Source organism: Microchirus variegatus (genome assembly GCF_963457635.1).
Source record: "Microchirus variegatus genome assembly, chromosome: 5".
In the NCBI taxonomy this organism is placed as follows: Eukaryota; Metazoa; Chordata; class Actinopteri; order Pleuronectiformes; family Soleidae; genus Microchirus; species Microchirus variegatus.
Window position 1 is genome coordinate 6955968 of NC_139806.1, and position 25657 is coordinate 6981624.

The following is a 25657-nucleotide window of genomic DNA, read 5'->3' on the forward strand; positions in this document are numbered from 1 at the left end:
AAGACGGATCGGTCGGTGTCAAAAATGTCCTCCCATTCAGGAGAGTCAGTCAGTTTCAGTCAAGGTTATCTGTCGCTCTCTATATTATATGCACTTTGTTAGTGGATATTTAACATAACATACATACACTACCGTCCAAAAGTTTGGGCTCACTTAGAAATGTCCTTATTTTTGAAGGAAAAGCTCCTTTTTTTTTTCAATGAATATAACATTAAATGAATCAGAAATACACTCTATACATTGTTAATGTGGTAAACGACTATTCGAGCTGCAAATGTCTGGTTTTTAATGGAATATGTACATAGGTGTATAGAGGCCCATTTCTATAGTGTTCTAATGGTACATTGTGTTTGCTAATCGCGTTAGAAGGCTATTGGATGATTAGAAAACCCTTGTGCAATGATGTTAGCACAGCTGAAAACAGTTTTGCTGGTTCATTTTGCAACACTTTTGACGAATAAAAGTGACTTTTAATGGAAAACACAACAAAAATTGTGTAGATGACCCCAAACTTGCCGTGTCATCGTCTCCGCTGCGTGGAGCAGACGCACTTTCACTTTCAGTCTCTGCCCGTCATTGACGCTCACAAATTAACCAATGTACACATGCTGTCGCACATATCTAACAAATCTAATTTGTGCACGTGTTCACAGATTTATCTCGTGTCACAAAATGATGGAATGAGGCCTCCAGAAACCAGGCTTTTTTGCACAAATTCCTCCCCACCGCCGCCGCCGCCGCCGCCTCTTTCCTCGTTTCTTCTCTTCCGCCCCTCCACTGCGTCTGCATCTGTATCTGCTGCCGTCTTGCTTCTCGAGTCTTGCGTGTCTTGTCCCTGTCCTGATATCAACCCATCTCTATATATAGCAGGTCTCTCCCCACACTCTTGCTCGTCTGTGTTGCTGGAAAAGGCAGGGAGTGGGCGCTTGGGCACTTAAGAATACGACGCTTTGTCTCCGCCGGAGGAGAAAGCGATGGCTGAGCAGAGGCCGCGGACGAAAGAAAGCGCCATTGACAGGCGGGCAAACACCAGTCGGGGCCCCGTCCCCCTCTCTCTCCTTTGTCTCTAAGTGCTCAGCATCAGCAAATGACAGGAATCTAGAGAGAGGGAGGACAGTGAGAGAGCGAAGAGTCGAGGCTTTGTTTTGGTGGCCGCTGGCCTCAGAAAGTGCAGGGATGTGAGGGATGGGGATGGAGGAGAGAGCACTGAGCTGACCTCACTGCAGGATCCTCTCCCTCCCTTAACTGTAAATGCGACCCAAACAGCTTCCCACCGTTACCCATGTAACATAGGATCACATGCAACACACACGCGCTGAGCTCCGTCACATCAACGGTGACGGGCGTAATTGACCGCAGTCCAATTCGTCATCGGCTGCGCAAATTCGTCCCCAAGTCGCCCCATTATTTACCCAATTAATTCACCAATTTTTTTCCCTCCTCCTCCACTTCAAAGCGCACACACGTGCATCCCTTGTTTCTGCGAGGGGCCAGAGGAAGGTGGGGATAGTGAAGGGCGGAGGGGCGGAGAGGTGGAATGGGGCCGGGTCAGCCCGGGCCGAGGGGTGTGGTTGGGTATAAACCAGGGGCACAGTGGGTTTTCTGTTGTTGTCCTGTTGTGAAAACTCTCCGGCTCCTGGCATCCTGTGTCCCTCGACTCTCTCTTTTTGTTCCCTTTTTTTCCTCCTCCTTCCAGTCGCTCTCTCCTCCAGAGTGTGGGACTCTTCCTCTTCCTTCGACAGGCTCCTGTCAGGTCTGCAGCATCAGTCTTTTGGGAGCTCCGGTTAGACGCCTGAAACCATGCTGACGTTTTTGGCGCTGGCGTCGGTCGTCCTCCTGGGAATAGGTAAAGAGAATAAAAGAAAAAGAAGAAATACATAAATGGAACTTTGTTTAGTCGTATTTTGAGGAGGTTTTTGAGAACTTTTCCTTTTTCCACTGTTAAGCGATCTTTCACTGGAAATGCAAGCGTTTGTGTTTATTTTGTAGATTTCAGGGTGAAAACAGATGACGTTTGATGCAACACATGTTTCAGAATTACACTTTAGATGAGGGAGCACATTAACCATTAACTAGGTGCTTACTGACATGCATATAAGTCGCATACTAGCCCTTTATTAAGCATGTATTAACACCTTATGTAGGAAAAATCTTATTTTGTGTCATAATAGAGGTAGAATAAGGTGTTAATATAATAAAGGGCTAGTATGCAACTTATATATGTTAGTAACCACCTGGTTAATGGTGAATATGTGTTCCCTAATCTGAAGTATTACCCTGAATTAACATCTAGATCGTAGGTTTATTGGTTTTTGTCACGACAGAGTCGTCGTTTGGTCTGTAGAGCGTCAGAAAATGACGATGACTATTTCCACGTTCGCTATGAAAACATTCACGTTTAAGAGAGCTCATATCAAACTAAAACTGGTTGATCTGTTGTTTTATAAATGTTGTAATCGATTCCATTGAAATGAACCGTTGCAGCCTGAGAATATACTTCCTTTCCAGGTGCATGATGGTATGTGTCCAAGTCAAACACTAACATTTTGACTTTTTAAGTGAAGGTTGGCAGCGTTTCCTCTCTCTCTCTCTCTCTGCAGTCGATGCAGTAGTTCTTTTTTTTTCTTCTTTCCTTCTCTGGCAGATACGTGAAGGTTTTTGTCAGAATTTTAATTAAAAACGTCAAGTGTGATTTCATTGACACGTATTGCGCGCGCGCGCGTGGGGGGGGGATTTCTGCACTCGTGCCAGAGATGCTCGCAGTGAAAGACTTTGCTCTCAGGTTTTTTAAAGGGCAAAGAAACCACCTCCACCCCTCACCCCCTCCATTGAAGATCACGTATAGAGTGCGAGCGTTAATAAGCTCAGAAAAAGCTGTGATCTGCTCGCACGTGTGACACCGAACAATAGGAGGATGAGGCCGATGTCGGCGAGCTTCGCTCTGCTGTTGGAGATGACTGAACACAGTTTCAAAATATTGAAGTTGCAGCTTCAACCAAATTAACATCAATCATTTAGGTGTTTTTTGTATAAGCATACCCGGTGCACAGTAATCCAACGTAATCCATACTGGCGGAGACGATGATGTTCTCCTTTTGTCTTTCCAGCAATGTTCAAAATGTGTAAATGTTATCTACCCTACCGTTCAAAAGTGTTGGGGTCACCTATACAATTTTTGTTGTGTTTTCCATTAAAAGTCACACTTTCATTCATCAAAAGAGTTCTAAAATGAATAGGAACTATAGATTAGATTAGAAATAATGATTTGTAGAACCAGCAAAACTGTTTTCAGCTGTGCTAACATCATTGCACAAGGGTTTTATTATCATTCAATAGTCTTCTAACACGATTAGCAAACACAATGTACCATTAGAACACTGGAAATGGGCCTCTATACACCTATGTACATATTCCATTAAAAACCAGACGTTTGCAGCTAGAATAGTCATTTACCACATGAACAATGTATAGAGTGTATTTATGATTCATTTAATGTTATATTCAATAGGAAAAAAGTGCTTCTCTTTCAAAAATAAGAACAATAAGGCCTCGAAACATGTCCTCCAAAGGAAAAATTTAAATATTCTGCTTTTTTTCTAACTTTGAAAGATGCTAAAGAGTTTTTTTCCTTACACCAAAGTCATGTTCAACTTTTTTTTTTTTTTTTTTAATCCTCTGCAAGTGCCAGATTGTGAATTTGTGAGTTAATTACATCCATTTGATTTGTGTGTGTGTGTGTGTGTGTGTCCTAGTGCCCGAGCAGTCCCAGGCCATAGTGATTTACACCGGCTGGGAGCGCCACGCCCTGCTGGGCTCCGACATCCGGCTGTCCTGTTCCTTCTTTTCCTGGCGCTGGACATCGGAGGATGTCACCTTCTCCTGGACGTACAGACCTGACGGCTCCCGGGACAGCATTTCTGTAATATACGCACACACTTAACACACTTAACGCACACTTTACGACAGTTCTCTTGCATGTTGACACAGTACAAGTGAATTAGATGCCTCATAACGCGACAAAATCATCAAAATCGTAAAAGTACGCCTCCTTTAAAGATTCTAAATGATTTATATCCAAATTAAGCTGCGCTTGATTAAATTGTCATAAAAAATGGACATCAGGTGTTTAAAAAGTTAATAACCAGAGACAGAGAGGGACAAAAAGAGGTGAAGGGTTTGATTAAAAACACAACACTGGCCTATCAAGGTTAAAAATCCTGTTTCTCACAAAGTTTAAGCTGAATTTAAAAGAAGATGTGATGTGATCAGCAGCGGCTGCTTGTTCCGTCGAGGCTGACATTTCCACAGATGCCTCACGTTCTCGGCTGCTCAAATTGTCAAAAGTGATCGTTTAAAATTGATTTCAAAGCCCCTTCGTGTCACCTTTAATGCAACACACGCACGCACGGGCACACGCAACGAGATGGAAATGCCGCACCCTTCATCCTCCTGCACAGTGAAGCCGGCCGTGACCACGGCAACACAACAACAACACTCCCTTTATTGCTGAGTTTGGATGAGTTTGCAGAGACGGATAGATTTTTTGCTGCATTTCTGTTTAAAAACCATGTCCCAAAACAAGTGGATGTCTGGATAGTAGTCGCACGAGGCTGATTTGATGCACGTGCGGTTAGCGGCGTGGACGTTCTGCCTGAAAACGTATGATCCGACCAAAACCGTAAACTATAAAAAGCGTCTTTAAGTTCGCGTCTGCTATTATCAGCATCATTTTCAGCCACATCGAGCAGCTGTGATGGAGCCACTGTACACCACCTGCTCGGCACCAAACGGCACACGGACAGTTATTGACTCTCGGGTTCACACGGTGAAGCGTTTTTAGCAGCTGGCCAAGTGAGATATCCTGCACCACCGTCTCCGCCGTCTTTAAATGAAACTCCTAATGTGAGTTCTCTGCATTTCACAGAGCCACAAATATTTAAGAGGGCGACACAAATGCCTCCCTTTTTTTGCGACAACGAAACGTTGACCTCCCCCCCCCCCACCGACAACGGCGGCTTTGTTCGTGACCGAAAGACGTTTTTGTTTTCTGTCGGGGGCACAAAGACGGAGCACAAGAAAACGTCCTCAAAAGAGGAGTTTGTGCGCTGACCTCAGTGTCACATGATGTTATTGTTCAGACCACGTTAGTTTGGCATCAGTTGCTTTCTCGGACTGTGCAGATGTTGAAGGGGGCCAGTGTGTGTGGGTTTTAGTGGCATCTAGAGGCGATGTTGCGTATTGCAATGAACCAAATACATCGTTAAAGTCTTTATGAGCAACAAATAGCGGTCTACGGCTCGTATAAAAAACGTTTTAGACGACTGTACAAACACAACGGGACGACACTGTTTGGACCCTGTTAACGAGGACCCGTGTTTTTCAAGTGTTCCTTGATCCCGGTCTTGTGTCGGTGTTCACGGCGTCATGTGACGGATATGTTTTCACTGCCTTTGTGTAATTATTACATTTGGTACCTTTGTAAAACTGTGAAACACTATAGCGTACCATCTACTGGTTAACAGGTGTAACTGCAAGGGACTGAGGACGCGTTAGGCTACTTTCAGATAGCTAAGCCAATACAAACGTTAATTTTATAGCTATATCATTTGTTTAGATGAAAATAATATATCCCTTTTAAATTCTATACACTATAACTAACTTTATGTGTCAGGATATTGGGAATATTGTCTGTTTTCGTAAGTCCAGAGAGTCTCGGGACTCACTCACTGCTGTTTGGGTCAAACTCTGGACCCAGTTCACGTCTGAAAAACCGACAAACTGCGACATTAGACCTCTGAGATGATATTGATTTGAATCAAACGCATCAAACATGCTGATTTGAACCTATTTCAGATTCTCTCCTCCTAATCTTCTTCACTCCACTTGTAGCCTCACCTATTTCCTGCCCTCCCTCCCCCGCTCTTATCTTCCTGTCATCCCTTTAATCTCCTCCTTCATCTCCACCTCCTCTGTCCCTCCCCTCGTCGCTCATTATCTCCTCCCCTCACCTTCTTGTCTCCCGCAGTGCCCTCACTTTCAAACTTCATTTCACTTCTCTTATTTATTTATTTATTTTACTGCCCCTCACATCCCTCCTGTCACTCATTTCACCATCCGTACAATTTCATTAGCCTGTTTTTCACCCCTTGCAAAATCAGTTAAAAACATATTTGACCCTTAGTGTCCGCCAATTTTATTCACAGTACTTCAAAAATCGATTAATGGCTGAATCGTTTGTTCCATAAATTGTCAGAAAATGCTAAAAAAAACGTTGATCAGTGTTTGTCAAACCTGGAAATGACGATGTTCTCGAATGCCTTGTTTTGTCCACAAACCAAAATGATTAAGTTTTACTGATTTCTGTGGAGCAAAGAAACAAAGAAAATATATAGAAATCTTGTTTTAATCGTGAATAAAGCTTCAAACCGATTATCAAAGTAGTTGACGATGAATTTCAATTAATTGTTTCAGCTCTAAACACTCTAAGCATCAGTTCTGTACAACATAATGAAAGTCAGCGCAGAGCTCGTCGGTGCATTTCTGTGTCGTTTAACCTCTAGTTTTGAACGACTGCCCTTTGATTTCACTGCTTCGAGTTCGCTGCTTCGCGTGTTTTCGGGCGTCAAAAGGCAGCTGTTTTGCAGAGAAGCTAATCTGGTAGCTACAGTACGCTATCACCCGCTGACCAAAAGGCTTTAGTGCCACAGTTTGTAATAAGCTGCTAAACACAGTGGATCAATAGCCTGTTAAAAGTGTCAGAAAAGTTCCCCTCAGGACTTGGATGAGAGCAAAATGGAGTTAAAAAGTAAATGTTGGACTTTCAAAGTTAATATCAGCTGGTGAGCGACTCCACTGTTTTCACAGAGAAGTCGGTTTATATGCAAGTGTGTGGGGAAATTTGCCTAATTTTCACTTAAATTCATAATGTAAGCAAACCTTTAATGGACTCGATTACGACACAGTGTCATATCCGTTTGGTTCATTATGGTCGCCTTGTATGGGTTTATAATTTGAACACGTCTATGTTGTGATTGACAGCAGACCACAGTGATTGACACTGCATGCTGCAAAGTGACCCAATTCTGATGTTTTCCTCTCGTGTGGCACAAAATGTCAGATGTGACCCGTGATGAAGAAACAGTGATGGATTCAGATATCGGCACATTGGTTTTAGGCCTCATTCATATGTGGAAACAATTCAGATTCAGTGCAGGTGTAGGCAGACGGATCAGATATTCCCCTGTCAACGTGACTTAAGCGTCCTTAAAAAAACGGAAACTATCTATGGTCACATGACACTCTTTTCAACCTGTGCAATGAAAAACGAGGCCTCAAACCAGCGTTTTAAGCCTTTCACGCAAACGTGACACAGCAATTCAAGGTCATGCCACTTTCCTGTAGCCACGCCCACCCGTTTGTTTGTGTCCCCAAGAGTAAATGTGGATATCACTTTTAAAGACAATGTAAGCGGGTTCCTATATAGGTCACGTGTAGGCAAAAAATATCAGAATTGAGCTTCAAGACCTGGAGTGTAGCTCCACCCCCTTCCTCTCCAGCTCCACTCACGAAGGTTTAATGGAAATTGTCAAGGTGACCCCAAAGTTTGGGGTCACCTTGACAATTTTTGTTGTGTTTTCCATTAAAAGTTGTACTTTTATTCATCAAAAGAGTTGCAAAATGAATAGAAAATATAGTCAAGAAATTGACAAGATTAGAAATAATGATTTTTATTCAAAATAATAATTTTGCCCTTTCGTCAAAGAACCAGCAAAACTGTTTTCAGCTGTGCTAACATCATTGCACCAGGGTTTTCAAGTTAGCTTGATGTGTTAGCAAACACAATGTACCATTAGAACTAGTGCTTAACGGCTGTTAACAGTGTCAACGTTAAAATGAGTCTCTAAAGTAACGCTAAACTATAAAAACAGAGGCACACATACGCAGTACACAGGTACGCCGGTTATTTGTAGCGCTGCTCTTTTCGTTCAATAAACAGAACGCTCCACTTTGACTGTAGGCGCGCTAATTGCGCTAAAAGGGGCTAATGCAGCTAACGGAGCTAACTGGTAAACGGTGCCTGGTTGATGCGCCACGTAAACATGACGTTGTGCACGTCTTTTTCCGGTCAGTCGTCATGGAAACGCGCCATGCGTTAACCTAGTGCCCAGCGCTAATTAGAACACTGGAGAGATGATTGCTGGAAATGGGCCTCTATACACCTGTGTACATATTCCATTAAAAACCAGACTAGAATAGTCGTTTACCACATTAACAATGTATAGTTTATTTCTGATTCTGAAGTGCTTTTCCTTCAAAAATAAGAGATTTCTAAGTGAGCCCAAACTTTTGAAAGGTAGTGTACAATATATACGTAATGGACCCTTAAGATTTAACACCCAGTCAAACTATGATTTAACACAAATATAGGTAATCTGTAAGGATATAACAATTAAAAAAAAAAGACGTGTACACAAACACTAACACGTCCTCCCTGTCGTCTCCAGATCTTCCATTACACCAACGGTGTTCCCTATGTCGACAACAAGGGTCCGTTCAGGGACCGCGTGGAGTTTGTGGGGAACCCCGGCCGCCGCGACGGTTCCATCCTGATCAAGAACCTGGACTTCAACGACAACGGCACCTTCACCTGCGACGCCAAGAACCCCCCTGACATCGTGGGCCGGCCCTCCAGCGTTCGCCTGCTGGTTTTTGAGAAAGGTGATGTAGAGTAAAGCAGAGGGAGTACAGTTCCTCAGTGGAGTCGGTCTCCCGCTGTGGGCGCCATCTTACATCTGCGTCTGCCTATTAGTTCTCCAACTGAGCCCATATGGTGAATTTTGGTGAATGACTTTTGTTGTTGATCCAACTGTTCCAAACTCTTAAATGCAGCTCAGCTTGTGCTCTGTGCATCAGCAACAAAGTAAAGCGCCGCCTTTGCACCAATCGCTGCACGGGCGCGTTTAGAATTCCTATCATTTCCCGTTAAATGAAATCAATTACAATGTTATCTCTTCCTCTGTTCCAGATTGCAATCACCACCTCCCTCTCGTCCCTCTCTCCTCTCATCTCTTTCCCCCTTTTCCCTCATTGTCTCCCACCTCCTCCCATCCCCCTCCTCCTCCTCCTCCTCCCCATCTTTCCTCTCTTTATCTTGCTCTCCTCATCGCCTTCTCTGACTCTACAGAAACACTCCAGTCCTTTATATCATTTCCTTTCCTTTTCCGTTCATCTTTTTGTTCCAGCCTTGTCTCTCTCTTTCCGCTCTTTACTTCTTGCCACCCAAGGGTGGAAAATAACGTCAGGGAGAAAAAAAAAAAAAACTACATCTTAATGCGAGTAACCAGACTGAAAAGTTCTTCTTCTACATCTCCATCTGTCTTCTTCTTCTTCTTCTTTTTATGCCTAAATTCTCCCAAAACGCGTTTGTTTTGGGTAGCTGTAACAAAGAGATTCCACGAAAATTTAATGGATGGATGTTTTTCAAATATTGTAATGTATCGTTAAAATTGTGAGCCTTGTATTGCAACAGTAAAATGTTGAGTCTTCCAGTTTCCTCCTGATAGCAACCAGGAAATAAGAATATATTAAAGGGGACATATTATGCAAAATCAACTTTTTAATCATTTAAATCCTTATATTTGGGACTCTGGAGGCCCTATGAGTAGGCAAAGTGTGAAAAAAGATGATGTTTTTGTGGTCCTCCTCAGTCTAAGTACAGGAGATAAAACACGCCATGTTGACTTTCGCACTCATCGCTACGTCACAATGCGCTAAATTCCTAGAGTTGTTGTCTCGCGGAGCTCCGCTTTGTCCCTAAAACAGGCAAGAGTGCAGGCGAGGGCAACGGTATCCGAAAACCGTAAAGTCCACGAAAAGTTCTGTTCTTGACTCCACGGTGCAGCACAGAGTTCTACACAAACTTCCAGCCGCATAGGATTTATCTGTCCAGTGGATACATGTCATATATGAGGACAAAATATGCCTGCAAAATGATCACTTTTCCAAATGCTAACTGCTGTTTGTTCCCAGCAGCCTCTGTGGCTGATGCAATTTCCCATCCCTTAAGTTTCGTTTTACTTTGTTTTTAAGGTGGACCTTTAAGGTGGACCTAAAGAGATACTACTAAAGCGAGCGTTCTGAACAGGGCTGTTTTGGCAGCGTGATTGAACTGCTGTGGTGCTTCATCCTTATGGTATTTTTACCAAAGCATGTCACAGACATGTTCATTAGGACACCAGGGAACTAGGTTCACTTGGAGGAATAGGGTATAATATGTCTACTTTAAATAGCCACTAGGGGGCTACTGTGCTAGTTCCAAAAAGTCCATTTGAATGGAAGTCTATGGGAAAATGAGCCAAATTCCCACTAGAATTATAATGTAACCTTTTTTCCTGAGGAGTAAATGGTGTCAGTCGAAAATAAATGAAAAAGTGTGACATAGATGTGTGGACATCGCATCCAACCATCTATCTGTCCATCTGTAAACTTGGCCAAGTTGTGATTATAGGGGTTTTAACAATGGAAGTTCACATTCTCTATGCAATTCCCACCACCGTCCTTTTATTTTCCTACTCTTGTAGCCTTTCCGTTACGTTTTACCCTCCTCGTCCTCCTCGTCCTCCTCGTCCTCCCACACTCACCCTGTCCTCTCTGCTCTCTCCCGTCCCACAGTGCCAATCCAGGCTGGCGTGATCACAGGAGCCATCATCGGGGTGGTGCTGGGCCTGCTGGTGCTCATCGTGGTCATCTACTACCTGATGAGGTTCCTGGTGGCGCGGCGTGTCTTCAGCCTCAGTGTCAGGTCAGTGGCCGGCCTGTGGCCAGTGGCGGCGCTGTGCCAGTCAGGTCTGTGCCAGGGGCTGGAGCTGAGGCCGGAGCCCATCCCTGGCACGGAGACCTGCGTGGCCAAGGCGCCATAGCTCCACGACTTTTTGATCCGGTTTGCCTGTAGCTGTGCCAGTTTTAGATTTTAAATTGGTCGTCTGGAAAGAGACGGATAATGATCTCCCGTTTTTTGGGTTTAATCTCACTTTAATCTAAAAGAAAACTTACTGCATTGCTGCGACGCAAGGTGATTAGAAATGATGGAGAGACGGAGTCTGAGTGGATAATCCACTCGATCATGGAGACGTCGGATCCATCATCTCGCTCGTACCTATCCAATCTTATGAGACGGTAGCGCATCGAGCGCCAGGGGGCTGTGTTTGAGACGGAGCCAGTAGATTGAGTTGATGTTCTCTTTATGATGGCTGCCAGGCAATGCTGCCCTGTGACCACTGGAGGGAGAGATGGATTCGACATTCTGACATTGTCTTTCTTTTGTCCCCTCCAGCAAACATGGCAAGAAAAAGAAGGAGGGATCACAGCAGAGACAGGCAAGTTTCCCTCCAAGCCACCATTCCTCCCCTTATCCCCTCTTCTTCCTCCTCCTCCTCCTCCTCCTCCTCCTCCTCCCCACGCACTACATGACATATTGCTCAAAACCACTTGATGACACCGAACGCGGCCCGCTTTCGAATGTTGTCGCATTCAGGTGCAGCGCGGTGAAATCGTGTTGGGGGGGAATTTCATCTTTTCTTTTCGTTAGCACACATCCAACGTGCCACAGTTTCATAATCGCACTCCCGTCCAGGGCGCCTCCAATATGTCCTCCTTCTCCTCGCAGCCGTGTACCGACGACAATAAAACACGTCGTTCGCACTCTTGCCCGGCGAACGCTAATAGCAGATTTCAAGCTGTTAAAATTCCGCCGCCGTCTCGGGCGTTTGACGTGCTCTAGAGCCCCGACCGTCCCTCTCCCTCTCCCCTCTCCCTCTATCTCTATCGCTCTCCCGAGGTTCTCATTCCTCCTTCAGCATCCTCGGGGAGGCCGAACAGCACGGTGCGAGTAAACAGCCACGGGGGAAAAAGAGAGAGGAAATCAAAGCAGCCACTGTGAAATGGCCGAGGCCAGGTCACAGCACTAATGCTATTGCTGTATTGAATGGAAGTGTGATTTGCTCGCAGTAGGGGAAATGGATAGAAGCTGCTGATTTGGCTCACTGCGAGTCAAAAGAAAATCACTGGGCCTATTATGGTACGAGCCGTTATCAGAGTGTAGTTTTTTTTTTACGCCCGCTGCATTCCGAGGATTTTGGGTTAATTTTCTTTCTTCTCCCTCTTTTTTTTTTCCTCATGGGAGTGCCATAGCCTCAAGTGCCGGATTAATCAGACATTTTTGGTGTGGCGTGTTTTCTTTTGTGAATACAAGGCGTGAGGGCGAGTCATGTTTGATTACTCTGTGGTAATGTGGGGGCTGGATGGTTTGCGGGGGTTTTGTCGTAATGGACTTTGCATACTGATAACAAAACAAAAAAGTCAGTGGATTTCACTGGATTTAATTCAGTGTTTTCCTGGATCAAAATTCACTGCTGTAAAAAAATAAAATATATATATATAAATATATATATATATATATAAATATATATATAAAATATGTGAAGATAAGCAGGGAACAATATCAAAGGTGTCATTTAGCTGCAGGTGTGAGCTCATGTAAAGATGACGCCTCGCCGCTTCTCCTGGCAGTCGGGAGTTAGCGCTGTCACCTTTTTTTTTTTTGCGGAAAATCAACTCTGAAGGAAAAAGACTTGACGTTCACTTCCCTTGAACATATTCCCATATTCCAACATCGCACACGACAAACATTATTTATCACTGCTTTTACTGTTCGTAACTCGAGGCGTATGACTCGCGACGCGCCGTCTGTGGGTTAGCGTTAATTCGTCGCTTTAACATCGCAGCTGTCCTCCAATTTTACAGCATTACACCATTTTTCCGATGTCAGGCCCATGTGTGCTCACAGTGCCCTCTGCTGGACCACACTGTAATTACTTAAAGGAGGCAAAATCAACTTTTTAATCATTTTAATACTTATATTTGGTACTCTCGAGGCCCTATGATTAGGCAAAGTGGGTAAAAAAGATGACTCAGTCATGTTTTTGTGGTCCTCCTCAGTCTAAGTACAGGAGATAAAACACGCAATGTTGACATCCGCACTCATTGCTACGTCACAATGAGACATTCCTGGAATTGTTGTCTCGCGGAGCTCCGCTTTGTCCCTAAAAAACGCAAGAGTGCAGACGAGGGCAATAGTATCTGGAAGAGCGGAAGTCGGCGAAGTGTTCTATTCTTGTCTGCACAGTGCAGCACAGAGTTCTACACAAACTTCCAGCCTCAGAGGATTTACATTTTATGTATGACGGCAATGTGCCGGCTAGAGTCGGCGGCAAATGATGGCTTTTCCAAATGCTAACTGCTGTTAGCTGCCGGAGCCTCAGTGACGCTGATGTAGTTTCCTGTGTCTCATTTGCATATTTAAAGAGACAGGCGTTCTGAACAGGGCTGTTTTGGCAGAGTGATTGAACTGCTGTGGTGCTTCATCCTTAAGGTAGTTTGACCAAAGCACGTCACTCCTTTAATTAAGCAGACTATTCTGAATTCAAATGGGTGCCAATTTGAACAGATATCGTATTCAGAGTCTCGTTCCTCAGACCTAGGGGGCGACACCGACGAGGGCCAAACCGCGTTTCTACCTCAAACGCGTACGCTCGCTCTCTCGCTCTCATTTCCCCAGAGCTTTTGTTCTCGTTCCCTCGTCTGTCTTCTTTTTCTTCTTCTTCATTTTTTCCCCTTTCTACCGTCATTTGATTGTCAGGTTGCTCTTGAGTCGCAGTCTGCTGCTCTCGAGTGCCTGTGGCGGATGACAGTGCATATATGAATAAATAAGTTGCCGCCAAAAGGACAACCGAGATATTTGACAACATTGTCATTTACAGTTACTTCTCTCTGCGAGTCATGGAGAAATAAACTGCAGCTTTTTCATCGGAGCTGCCTGCGTTTTTTACTTTCTTTCTCTGCGATGCGATTCCTTCTCTTGCAGCTAAACGCCACACACACACACACACACACGGAACCCACGGGACCTTATAGTGCGCTCATAAGTGGTTGTTTGATCAAATAGCCCTTATTAGGAGACTCTGCTGACACGGCACTATTCGGCATCAGGCTCGACTCGCCATCTTCTACTTTGTGTTTGAGGGAGGGAGGGAGGGAGAGAGGGAGAGAGGGAGGGGGGTGAGACGGAGAGACAAAGGAACCCCATGGTGTGTGCAACTCCCCATTAGGTGGAGTTGTCGGCGAGGAGTTTACCCCGCAGCCACACGCCGCTCACAGGATTGAACACACACACACACACACACACACACACACACACACACACACACACACACGAACACACACACACACACACTGTAGTGGAATGATAATTGACTGCACTCGGTATTGATCTGCACACACACACACACACACACACACACACACACACACACACACACACACACACACACACACACACACACACACACACACACACACACACACACACACACACACACACACACAGCACTCCCATCCCTCTTTCTATTCCCCCGATCGCCCCCTCCCTGATTCACATTCGTTTTATCCCTCCCTCCCTTCACTCACCTCCTCCCTTCATCCCATTTGACTTTCCTCACTGACCATGAGAAGCATCTGTCAGTAATCCCCCCCCCCCCTCTCTCTCCTCTTCCCGTCTCACTTCCCGTCTTGCCCCTCCCCACTCCTTCCCATCCTCATCCTCATCATCATCTTCACCAACAACAACCACCACCACCACCACCCCTCTCTCTCTCTCCTCTCTCTCTCTCTCTCTCACTCTCTCCCAGTTCCCCTCCTCAGGTCTTCTGGGCTCCAGATCAGTTTGGTTCCAGACAGAAAATCACTACCTCTCACTCTTCATCTGCTTCCCAATCTCCCCCCTCTCACCTGTCACCGTCTCATTTCCGTATGCAGCAGAGGGGACGAATGCAGACACCTCAGACAAACCTCCCACCACCCCTCCCGAGTCCCTCCCTATTTTGCCCACATTTCCTTTGAAGTGTGTGTGTGTGTGTGTGTGTGTGTGTGTGAGTGAGAGCAGCTCCTGTAACAAGGCTGGATCTGCATTCCCGCCCCGAGCAGGGCTGCAGTGTGTTTTTACGAGGCATCCTCGTCGTTAGCGCGGGGAGCTCGGGCAATGCATCGCGGTGCAAAAACCGAGACCTGCCCGCTGGATGCTTAATGGTAAACAATACAGTGATCTACGAGAGAACGTATGCAAGTGTGATGGAAGGTAATGACACCGGATGGAGCTGTGTGCACTGGAGCCAGAGTGTGGCTGTAATGGGTGCCTGAGCGAGAGAGAGAGTGCTGCTGCTTCATAATTAAAGATGAAACATTTTCTAATGCAATCAGTGGGGAGTTATTAGTTTAAGCTTCAGTGAGTGGAGGAAGCCTCCAGTGTGCTTTCTGCTGCTGCCTAACCTTATGTATTAAAGGCATAGTTTTGGGTTGTTGAAGTGCAGCCGTATGAGGTATGAACACATTATCAACAGTGACTCCGCCGAGCACAAAAGCCATTTACCCGTGAATCAGCCTGGGACTCGGACACTTCCTCTCGCTGATATCGTGGCCCCGGCGGCAGGGACGGAAAAGAGGAAGACGGATTTTAGCCGCTTAACAAAAGGCTCACCCTAATCACCTCCTTTTTACAACCTTTGTAAAACCCTAGTCTCACTCTACTGCACCAAAGCCCTTAGAGAAAAGGTGTGATTTTTTTTTTTACATCATGGCTCACAGGTGTTAATGATCTTACTTACTTACTTCCTGTGTCTATGCACGTGCAAGTTATTATACACATTCTCTCTATGGGCTTTGGTGTGTGAGAGTGAGTGTTTTACAAAGGCTGTCTCAATGTGAGATAGTGTTGTATATTGTACACATCAGAGATGAAACAATTCATTGACGACTAAATTCATCAACTATTTTTGATAATCAGTTTGAAGCTTTTTTTCATTAAAGGTGCATTACGTAGTAAATCTAAAGAAACTGGCCATAAAAACCTCCTAATATGTCACAGACTCAGGAATAATGTTCATATAACAAACTGAACTCACCAACAACAACAGTACAGACAAAATATTTTGCAGACTGCAAATCATGTTTATGTTTTGAAATCATGTTTTGGCATGTGGCGCCACCTACCGCCGTCTACCAATCGTTGCAGTCGGTAGAGTCTCAGCTGCCGAGCAACCACGGGTTGCCAGTTACGTCAGAAAACGAAACCTAAAAGACCTCGGTATTTTGAATTTGAATGTAGTAACCGTTTTTGGCCACATTCTTACATATGGCACCTTTAAGGTTGTATGTGAATACACGATAAGAGGATATAACGTATGAATCCATAATGTGTCGATACCTCATAGATCCACGCCTCAGACAAACCTAAGCTTTCCTCCTTTAAGGAAGTATTTCAGTCTCATCGAGCACATGCTTGCCGTTCTCTTCTTCACTGGCCTGAACTTCACCCTCTGACCTGTTGGAAGTGCATTAAAAAAGCATAATCACTCACTCGTGATACTTCAGTAGATGAATTCCCAGGTTTATGCACTAGAATGTGCTGTAGGTGTGTGTTTGTAAAGTGGAGATGAAAGTGTTGTTGCCTTGACTTCACCTCCTCTCTGTCCAGTCCTTCCTTCCCGCCGGAGTGAAAACCTTAACTTTTCCTTCTTTTCCACCCTCACCACCTCCCTTCTCTTCTTTTTTTTTTTTTTTTCTTCTTAAAGATGTTTTTGCACAGACAATATTATCCAGAATGAGTGGGAGTGAATGGATGAATTATGGAAGTGGCTGCCGGATGAATATTTGAAGCCGCTGCTGCGTGTTGCTGGCTCACAGCCACAGTCGAGTGTCCCTGACCGCAGCGCCGACAAAACGCTCTGCAACAGATTATTTATCCTGCCGCTAACGTGAAAATGAAAAATTCAAATCAGGTTTGGTCGTTTTTTTTTTTTGTTGTTTGTTTTTTTTTTTTTTTGCGTGCGGTGTCAAGTCGTCTCGCTGCTGTTGCAATAGAATTTAAATGAGTGTTTTCTTTCTTTGTGGTGCGCGTTCTGAACGGGTAGACGTGGATTTATTTTAAATTTAGCAGTGGTGATAAAGGGCGATTGAGGCGTAATTTGAAAATGATGATACCACGTGGTTACGTAGGTGAGGGAATATCAAAAACACTTAAAGAATAAAGTACACTTTATTAAGTAATAATATTGCTCTTTTTTATTTATTTTTTATTTTTTAAAGGGGAAAAAAGGGGAAAGAAATATTGATAATTGATGAGCATTGACGATCGTATCAATCACCAGTGTGGACAATGATATTTTGATCCATCAATTAGCCGTTTGGACCAAATGATGCTGCTGTTTACGGAACCTCAAAATGACGACAAGGTCTTTAATCGTCTTGGTTTTGAAAGAGAAAACAGGACGTGTTTTAATCAGAAAAACTGGTTTTTCGTCGAATAAAAACACTCAAAGCGACGGATCGGAACGGTCGCACAATCGTATCAGAGAGTATCTAGACCAGGGGTCTCAAACTGGCGGACAGGGGGCCACATGCGGCCCCCCAATCGATTACATGCGGCCCCCCACTTAATATCATGTTGTAATGAACCGTCTTTTAAACACACTGAGGCACAGCTGCCAGCGAGGTGATAGAATATAATCTATGTTTGCTAGCAATGTTTTTATAACAGTAATTTGGTGATAAATATCCCATTATTAAATGTATCATACACAACATTCAATTACATATATAAATACACTTGTTGGGGCCCGAGCCACCAATGGCAGCGTCCGAAACGGCCCCTGGTACGAATTTTTAAATACAGTTCCACACTATTATTAATGTAATCTAAAATAAATGTCTATTTTTGATAGTAATACATTAATTTTACATCATAAATAGTATTACAGATAGCATATCTGTGATATCATGAGATATCATTGTGAACAGTTGTTTTTTTTTTCCCCTCTTGACCATGATAGATGCGCATTGGCCCCCAGGTCATTTGAGTTTGACCCCTGATCTAGACAGTACTATTATTCAACCAGAAAGTGATAGATGGCCCCCACCCGTTATTTAATTATCCTTTTTACTGTTTTTTTAAATTATTATTTATTTATTTTAGCTAAGTAATAGCTAAGACCTACCTCTTTCAACTTTTAATAATTTGTTATTTTTATGCACCGTATATGTCAATTATTGTGAACGAAAAAACTTGAACGAAATATATATATAACTAGAAAAGCACTCGGGGAGCACGGACCTCCGCCAAGGCAGCTCAGCCCCCCCACAAAATAGCGCAAAAAATAGTGATAGCGTCGACGGCTCACGCCCCAAAATAATAATGAATGATTTAATCACTCTTGCCTGGTACCGTTGCGGACATTTCCTGAAAATATCAGCCATATCAGTCCGCGACTTTTCCAGTTATGTTGCTAACAGACAGACCGACAAACTCCGGCGGAAACGTATACCTCCTTGGCGGAGGTCAATAATCAGAACAAAGTATACAAATCGTCAAATCCTCCCAAACTTCAGATATGTCCATAATAATACTTTGTCCCCCGCTTTGGTTCATTCCAGTGTGTGTGTGTGTGTGTGTGTGTGTGTGTGTGTATACACCCGTGTGTGTGTGTGTATTGTTGATGATCTGTCTCTCAGTTGTCACAGGTGTATGGATCCTGCCACTGTGTCCCATCCTAACGCATGGTTACCTGTTTTGTCCCCCCCTTACAGCTCTGGACACCGCCCCCTCTCACTTGCTACCCCCTCCCCTAAAAGGACTGTCTCTCTACCTCCTCACCCCTCTCTCTCTCTGTCTCTCTCTCTTTTCTCCTCCTAAATGTGTTTTTTTTCTCTCTCCTCTTCACACATCCCCCCCCCTCACCGCTAACCCCGCCCATCTCACCCTCTACCTGGTTGTCCTCTATCTCCCTGACGCTCCTTTCCTCCTGAAGTGACGCTCCTCCCCTCTCCCTCCTCCCCATCCCCCTCCCCCCCCACAGGGCCCCGCGCCTCCCGCCGACCCCTCCAAGGTGAAGGCGTCTGCCTCGGAAAAGAAGAAGCAGGAGTCTCGCAAGGATAAGAAATAGGATACGGGGAGGGGCTGGGGCGGCCTCGCCAGTCGGCTGCTCCAGTCCATGCGCCAGGTGGAGGTGTGGGCGCGGCCCGGCGAGCGGCAGCAGCAGCAGAGAACCGTAGCGAGGAAGGCAGAGAGGGGCGGGGGGGGAGGAGGAGGAGGGGAGGAGGGCTCGGGCCGGGTGCTGATGACCATTGATCTGGAGCTGATCCGCAAAAACGGGGAGGAGGTGCTCCGCCGTCAGGCAGTGACGGGGAAGCCCGAAGCGCCCGGGTTCCTGTCCCGCCTCGCCAACCAGCTCACCTTCAATTAATAGACAGGGAGGGAGAGAGGGAGGGAGGAAGCTCTGGAGGATAAGAGAGTGGGAAGTCGACCGAGGAGACAGCAGCAGCAGCAGCAGCAGAGTCCGACCACAGACCCCGAAACAAACCAGTCAAACCATAATCTGCTCCAGACGACGCAGCCGCCGTGTTGGCCCCCGCGATCTGAGATGTCGCGATAATCTCGTACGCCGCCGCCGCCGCCACCTCCGGGGAATTCTGTCAGGTCATAAGATATGCCAGTCCAAGCAAGGCCCGATGAGATGGTTGGGTTCGATAAGAAAACAACTTAAAGCTGCTCCTTGGCTTTTGCCTTTTCTGGTTCCTCTCATTGTGATCCTATCCTCTGAAACAGCTTCCTCCGAGTGTGTCCGATACGCATCACAGGTCCCCGGCTGCAGGGACAAGCCAATTTACTTCTTCTTCTTTCTTCTCCTCTTCCCCCTAAAGTGACGTTTCTCATTCTCCCCCCTCACACACTTCCCTTCTTCTTCTTCTCCCTCTTCCACTGTGAATTTCTTGTTAATTCCAATGACAGAGGTGATTTGAATGCTAACTGCTCTATCCTCTCTTTCTCTCTCTCTCTCTCTCTCTCTCGCCTCCCTCCCCCTCTTCTCTTCCTTCTCTTTCTCCTGTAGATAAAGGTCTGACTTCTCCATGACTGCCTCCACTCCTCTAGTCTGCTCCCTCCTTTTCTGCCCAGCCTGACGCAAACCCCCCCCATTATTTCCCATTATCTCGACTCTTTCAAGACAGCACTGGGCTGTAAGAGCAGTCCTTTATTAGCGGAAACGGTGTCAAAATTTTCTTCTTCTTCTTTTCTTTTTTTCCATACAGAGGCGCTGTATGTATGTATGCGTTCAAACTTTTTTTTCTTTTTAACTCTGCACATAACTTCCAATGCGAGGGACCTGAAAAACACCCGTGTGCGTTTCTCAGAGTCTCCTGAAAATCACGGTTAGTACGGTGAGCGGAGCTGTGAGTGCACTCTGGACTTCAGATGGAGAAAAACGTAGACAGGGAGAGGGGGAGGAGACGGGAGGAGAGAGGAGGGGGAAATACGATTCCTGCTCTCAGCCCGGCATAGATAGAGGGTTCAAGCCCTGAAGCCTCCGGGTGATTCAATCCTCTCGCATTTGAGCTAATGGAGGTTGTCGCTGTGTCCCTGCCCCGGCTAAAGGCTGCTATTTCTGGCCCCTGTAAGAGTGCACGAGCTTTACTGTAACAGCTGCACATTTTTCAGCCACCGGGGGGAGAGAGAGAGAGAGAGAGAGAGAGAGGAGCAGAGCAGGTGATGGGGAGGGGAGGACTGGACCGTTTATGCCCCGAGTGCGTGACGCTGTCCGCTTGTTGACTCGACGGCCCGGCGACTGACAAAACCTGGAATGACGTCATGGCCCCCGGGAGCCGGCGGCGGCTGCTGCTGCTGCTGCTGCTCTCAGAAGTCTGACAACAGGCTTTTTTTTACAGGAAGAGGTGCAGCTTCTGTGCTCCCACTTATTCTAGGTCCAGTTAATCCACTCACACGTCTCTCCTCACCAGCCCAGAGCTAATTATTTTTCGCGCATGCTGGTAACCAGATATCTCTCTCCACATCTCTTTCTCTGGCCTCTGCCTCCGCCTCCGCCGTCTTCACTCCTCATCTTGGGATTCATCTCCACCCTTTCTCTCTCTCTCTCTCTCCTCGTCCTTTGCGTCTTCTGCCATCCTTTATCTTCTTCCTCTTCCTGTCGTCTATGGCGACTCTTGCTCTGCGTTATTCTCCCAAACTCTGACGTCCAGGTCCTACAGAGCTCCTCTGTCCTTCCTCCTCCTCTTCTACACTCTCCTTCTTCTTACTCAAACCTCCAATCCTTTGCCTTTGTGTGATGGACACATGCCCTCTCTCGTGCCCTTCAAAAAGTCCTCCTTCCTTCCATCCATCCTTCCATCCGCCCGCCCTTTTTACCGTCTTACTTCTTGCTGGTTCGACTGCCACCGTGCTCACCTCTGCCCCCAACTGGCACAGGAAGGGAAACGCAACAACAACGAAGCATAAAAAATCCCCCCCGGGGCCTGTACTTCTCTCCCCGAAGACAGAAAACTTATAATAATCTAGCTAGCTCTTCTCTGGTCGCAAAGACGTGTGTTCTATGTATATAATGTGTGTGTCTATTTAAAGATTTGATATATAAAAAAAACGGCAAACAGTATATCTGCCCTAAGTAAAGTAAAGCATTTTTTTTCTTTCATTATTTCTTAATGAAGAAAAGGGGTTTGTTATAAAGTTGTTATGGACGGTGCTGTGTGGCTGTGCGTTTGGCGCCGAGGTGAATTGAAATCGGGTTTTTTTCGGTTTGGATTCAGATTGGACAAGGCAGGGGAGGGAAATCAAAATAAAAGAGTGGGGAGGACGGTGTGCGTGCTGTGGGAGAATGCTTTGGAGGAAAAAGGCTTATCTGGTGTGTTTTAGCCAAGCCAGAATGCATCCATATGTATCACTACAGATACTCTGCTCCCTCTTCCCCCTTTAAAGGTGCTCCTTCCCTGAGCCAAAGATGGATTGCGATCTGCGTGCTCGATATGCGAGATAGACTTGAATGTTCCTTTAAAATTCACAGCAGGAACGGCGGTGCTAAAAAAAAAACCCAACAACAACCCACATCTTTATAACTGTTGGTTCGCTGTTTAACTATCCAATCAAACGGATACGTCGCAATGTTTTCTTCTGTTTTTTTTTTGTTGCAGCAGCAGCAGCAGCAAAGCCACACAGACACCTGACATAAGACGGCATTAAAACGTGTTTTCGTTCGTCTGTGTTATGACCCGTATTAGCCACCGTTGTTAGTATAACATCCACCTTATGTAAAGTGATTGAGCTTCTTGTTGTTTGTTTTTTTACATTTTATTTTAATGCTTGTGGTAATTCCAGAGCACTAACACCATTTGATGACTCTGTATAATATGTTGTAAAGAGGACGTAAATAAAAAATGTAAAGCCCCCCCCCCCATACAAACCGCAGCTGTTATCAACAGGAGACCGAATAAACCCGGCTGAAAACGTCTGCAGCTGTCGTCTCTTTCACTTCACCACGACCATCACATCTGTCACTGACGCATTTCTTCTTTTTTAAAGAAAACAGAGATTGTTTCCCAAAGTGAGAGATCCACTTTTTTGAAATACGAGAATCCTCTGATGGCAGGGCAAGAGAAGGAGGACTCATTATAATAGCACCAGCCTGATTGTTATCTGAATACATTTGCATGCATAATAGGAACATTTCAGAGAAGGAGGTAATCTGGAGACATTAATGACGACCAGGTGCTTTTTTTTTTCTTCTTCATACAAAGAGGTCCACGTTTTTTTTCGAAATTGAACTTTTCAAACCTCTTCACCTCGTCGTGCACGCTCGCCGCTCGATGACCGGCCTGAGAAATAAATACTTAGCAACCGTTTACAACCTTTTCACATTCGGAAAAAAGCGTGACGGCCGTGAGGTGTAATTTCCCAGAAAAGCGTAATATTTCTGACATAAATTGCAGGAGCGGTTTCAGCGAGCGCACGCAACCTTTTACACACAGCGGTCTGCTTCATATTCAGTCACGCTCACAGAGCACAAGCGCGGTCTTTAACTCGTGCCCACCAGCCTGCTCAGGCCTGAATGAATCACCGAGGACCGAGCGCTGCTGTCCATCCGTGTCTGATTCGACGCGGGAGGCAAAGTACAAAAAGAGTTAAAGGACTCGTATTATAGCCTATTTCTACAAGTGTACCTAGTTCCCTGGTGTCCTAATGAACATGTCTGTGACATGCTTTGGTCAAAATAGCACCACAGCAGTTCAATCACTCTGCCAAAACAGCCCTGTACAGAACGCTCGCTTTTGAGCGCCTGTCTCTTTAAATATGCAAATGAGACACAGGAAACTACGTCAGCGTCACTGAGGCTCCTGCAGCTAACAGCAGTTAGCATTTGGAAAAGACATCATTTGCCGACTCTAGCCGGCACATTGTCATCATATATAAAATGTAAATCCTCTGATGCTGGAAGTTTTGTGTAGAACTCTGTGTAGAACTCTGTGCTGCACTGTGCAGACAAGAATAGAACACTTCACAGACGTCCACTTTCCGGATACTATTGCCCTCGCCTGCACTCTCTCGTTTTTTTAGGGACAAAGCGGAGCTCCACGAGACAACAATTCCAGGAATGTCTCATTGTGACGTAGCAATGAGTGCAGAAGTCAACATCGTGTGTTTTATCTCCTGTACTTAGACTGAGGAGGACCACAAAAACATGACTGTCATCTTCTTTCACACTTTGCCGACTCATAGGGCCTCCAGAGTCCCAAATATAAGGATTAAAATGATTTAAAAATAGATTTTGCATAATATGTCCCCTTTAAAGGTGCATTATGTAATAAATCTAAAGCAACTGGCCATAAAATCCTCCTAATATGTCACAGAGACTCAGGAATAATGTTCATATAACAAACTGAACTCACCAACAACAACAGTACAGACAAAATATTTGCATTAAAAAAAATCTTTTGCAGACTGCAAATCATGTTTATGTTTTGAAATCATGTTTTGGCATGTGGCGCCACCTACCGCCGTCTACCAATCATTGCAGTCAGTAGAGTCTCAGCTGCCGAGCAACCACGGGTTGCCAGTTACGGCAAAAAACGAAACCTAAAAGACCTCGGTATTTTGAATTTGAATGTAGTAACCGTTTTTGGCCACATTCTTACATATGGCACCTTTAAAGTCGAACACAAATACCTCAAGTATCAGTCCTGTATAAAGTACTTGAAAAGGGGGATACTTGAGTAAAAGTACAAGTATATTTCCAAAACATTACTTTTTGTAAGAAGTTGAAGTCACTTTTATATAATATTACTTCAGGAAAAGTACATTGAAGAAGATCGAGCCATGGTCGCTCAGTGGTAGGGTGAGTGCTCTTTCAACTGGAAGGTTGTGGGTTCAATTACTGGCTCTGCTAGTCTGTATATGTCCTTGAGCAAGGCACTTAATACCATGTTGCAGCTGCGTGTGAAAGACAAAACTATATAGTGTAAAGCAGCTCATCGAGACGAGAAAAGCTCTATTTAAATACAGACCATAATACCAACTCGTTTTTAGTTATTTGGTCGTAACAAAGACAGTTAGAGGAAATGTAGTGGAGTCAAAGTTGCTAGAAATACAAATAAAGTATAAAGTACAATTATGTTATTTCTGTCACTTATTATTATTATGATCATAATTTCTTTGTTTTTTTTCAGTCTTATTCTGAGCTTAGATTCTTCTTCTCCAGGTCTAACCCTCACGTGCACACCTCTGCAGTTACACGTCAGTCGCGCTGCATTTTAAAAACATCTTCACTTCACACCTCTGCTGCTATTAATGAATCAGGGTTTTTTTTTGTTGTTTCTTTTCTTCTAAATGCAGCTCAGCTCACAGACTTGGAGCGTTTTTTTTTCTTTCTTTTTTCTTCTTCTATGCTTTGTTAGTGTTTAATGCCGCGGATAAGAAAATGTAATAATGAGTGATAAATCTGACACCTGCCAGGTGTGCGACATGTGGCTAGAAATACAAGTGTGACAATCTTTGCCCATCGTTACTTTTCCCTGTGACATGCGAGCGTGTGTGTGTGTGTGGCATCAGCTCAGCTGTAGCAACAATTATTTAATGAGGCAAGACGATGAATAAGTGGATTTCCCAAAATGTTAAGCGATAATTCCTCAAGGAGAGGTTTTTGTAAGCTACAGTATTTTCCCCCACAGTTTCGAAGCCTACGTGTTATTTTATTTTTGTACGAACGTTAAAAATAAGTGTAGGAAAAAAAATTACTTATTACTTATTTCTTTACTATTTTTTGATTGTGAGTCACAGTTGAGCCAAATAAGATCAGCTTTCCGTTCCTGTTGTCTCAGTTAATGTGAGGACACAGTTATAGAATAAATACACGGCATTTCCTTCCGTTTTCTTAACAGGCTGCGCTTTGCAAAAAGGGAAAGTTTTATTTAAGCCGGGACACTGACTCACAGATTAGCCCCATGCTTCCTCTTTCGGTTGCCTTTTTCCTTCCTCAAATTTGGAGTTTAGGCCTCTGTGTTTGTCTATCATCCAGCTTCTACCGCAATAGGCGGGATACGCCCTGGACACATCAACAAGCCATTGCAGAACCACACATGGAGACAAACAAGCATTCACTCAAGTGTCCAATTTACCTAATCCCCAAATCTGCATGTTTTTGGACCGTGTGAGGAAATTGGAGAACCCGGAGGAAACCCATGCACACACATGGGGAGAACATACAAGGGTGCT

General features: G+C 44.8%; 1 protein-coding gene across 2 annotated transcripts; it reads left to right on the forward strand.

The window, feature by feature from the left end:
* The first annotated feature begins 1625 nt into the window (after positions 1-1625).
* Positions 1626-22400, forward strand: mpz (myelin protein zero). 2 transcript variants are annotated; one of them, XM_083890364.1, is made up of 6 exons: positions 1626-1846; positions 3753-3919; positions 8505-8718; positions 10672-10801; positions 11333-11375; positions 18694-22400. In XM_083890364.1, exons 1-6 carry the CDS (start codon positions 1801-1803, stop codon positions 18733-18735), a joined length of 642 nt encoding a protein of 213 aa, XP_083746490.1. In that variant the 5' UTR covers positions 1626-1800; the 3' UTR covers positions 18736-22400. The 2 variants fall into 2 exon arrangements, with proteins under 2 accessions (XP_083746490.1, XP_083746489.1); XM_083890363.1 differs by having other exon boundaries at positions 18963-22400.
* The last annotated feature ends 3257 nt before the right edge of the window (positions 22401-25657 follow it).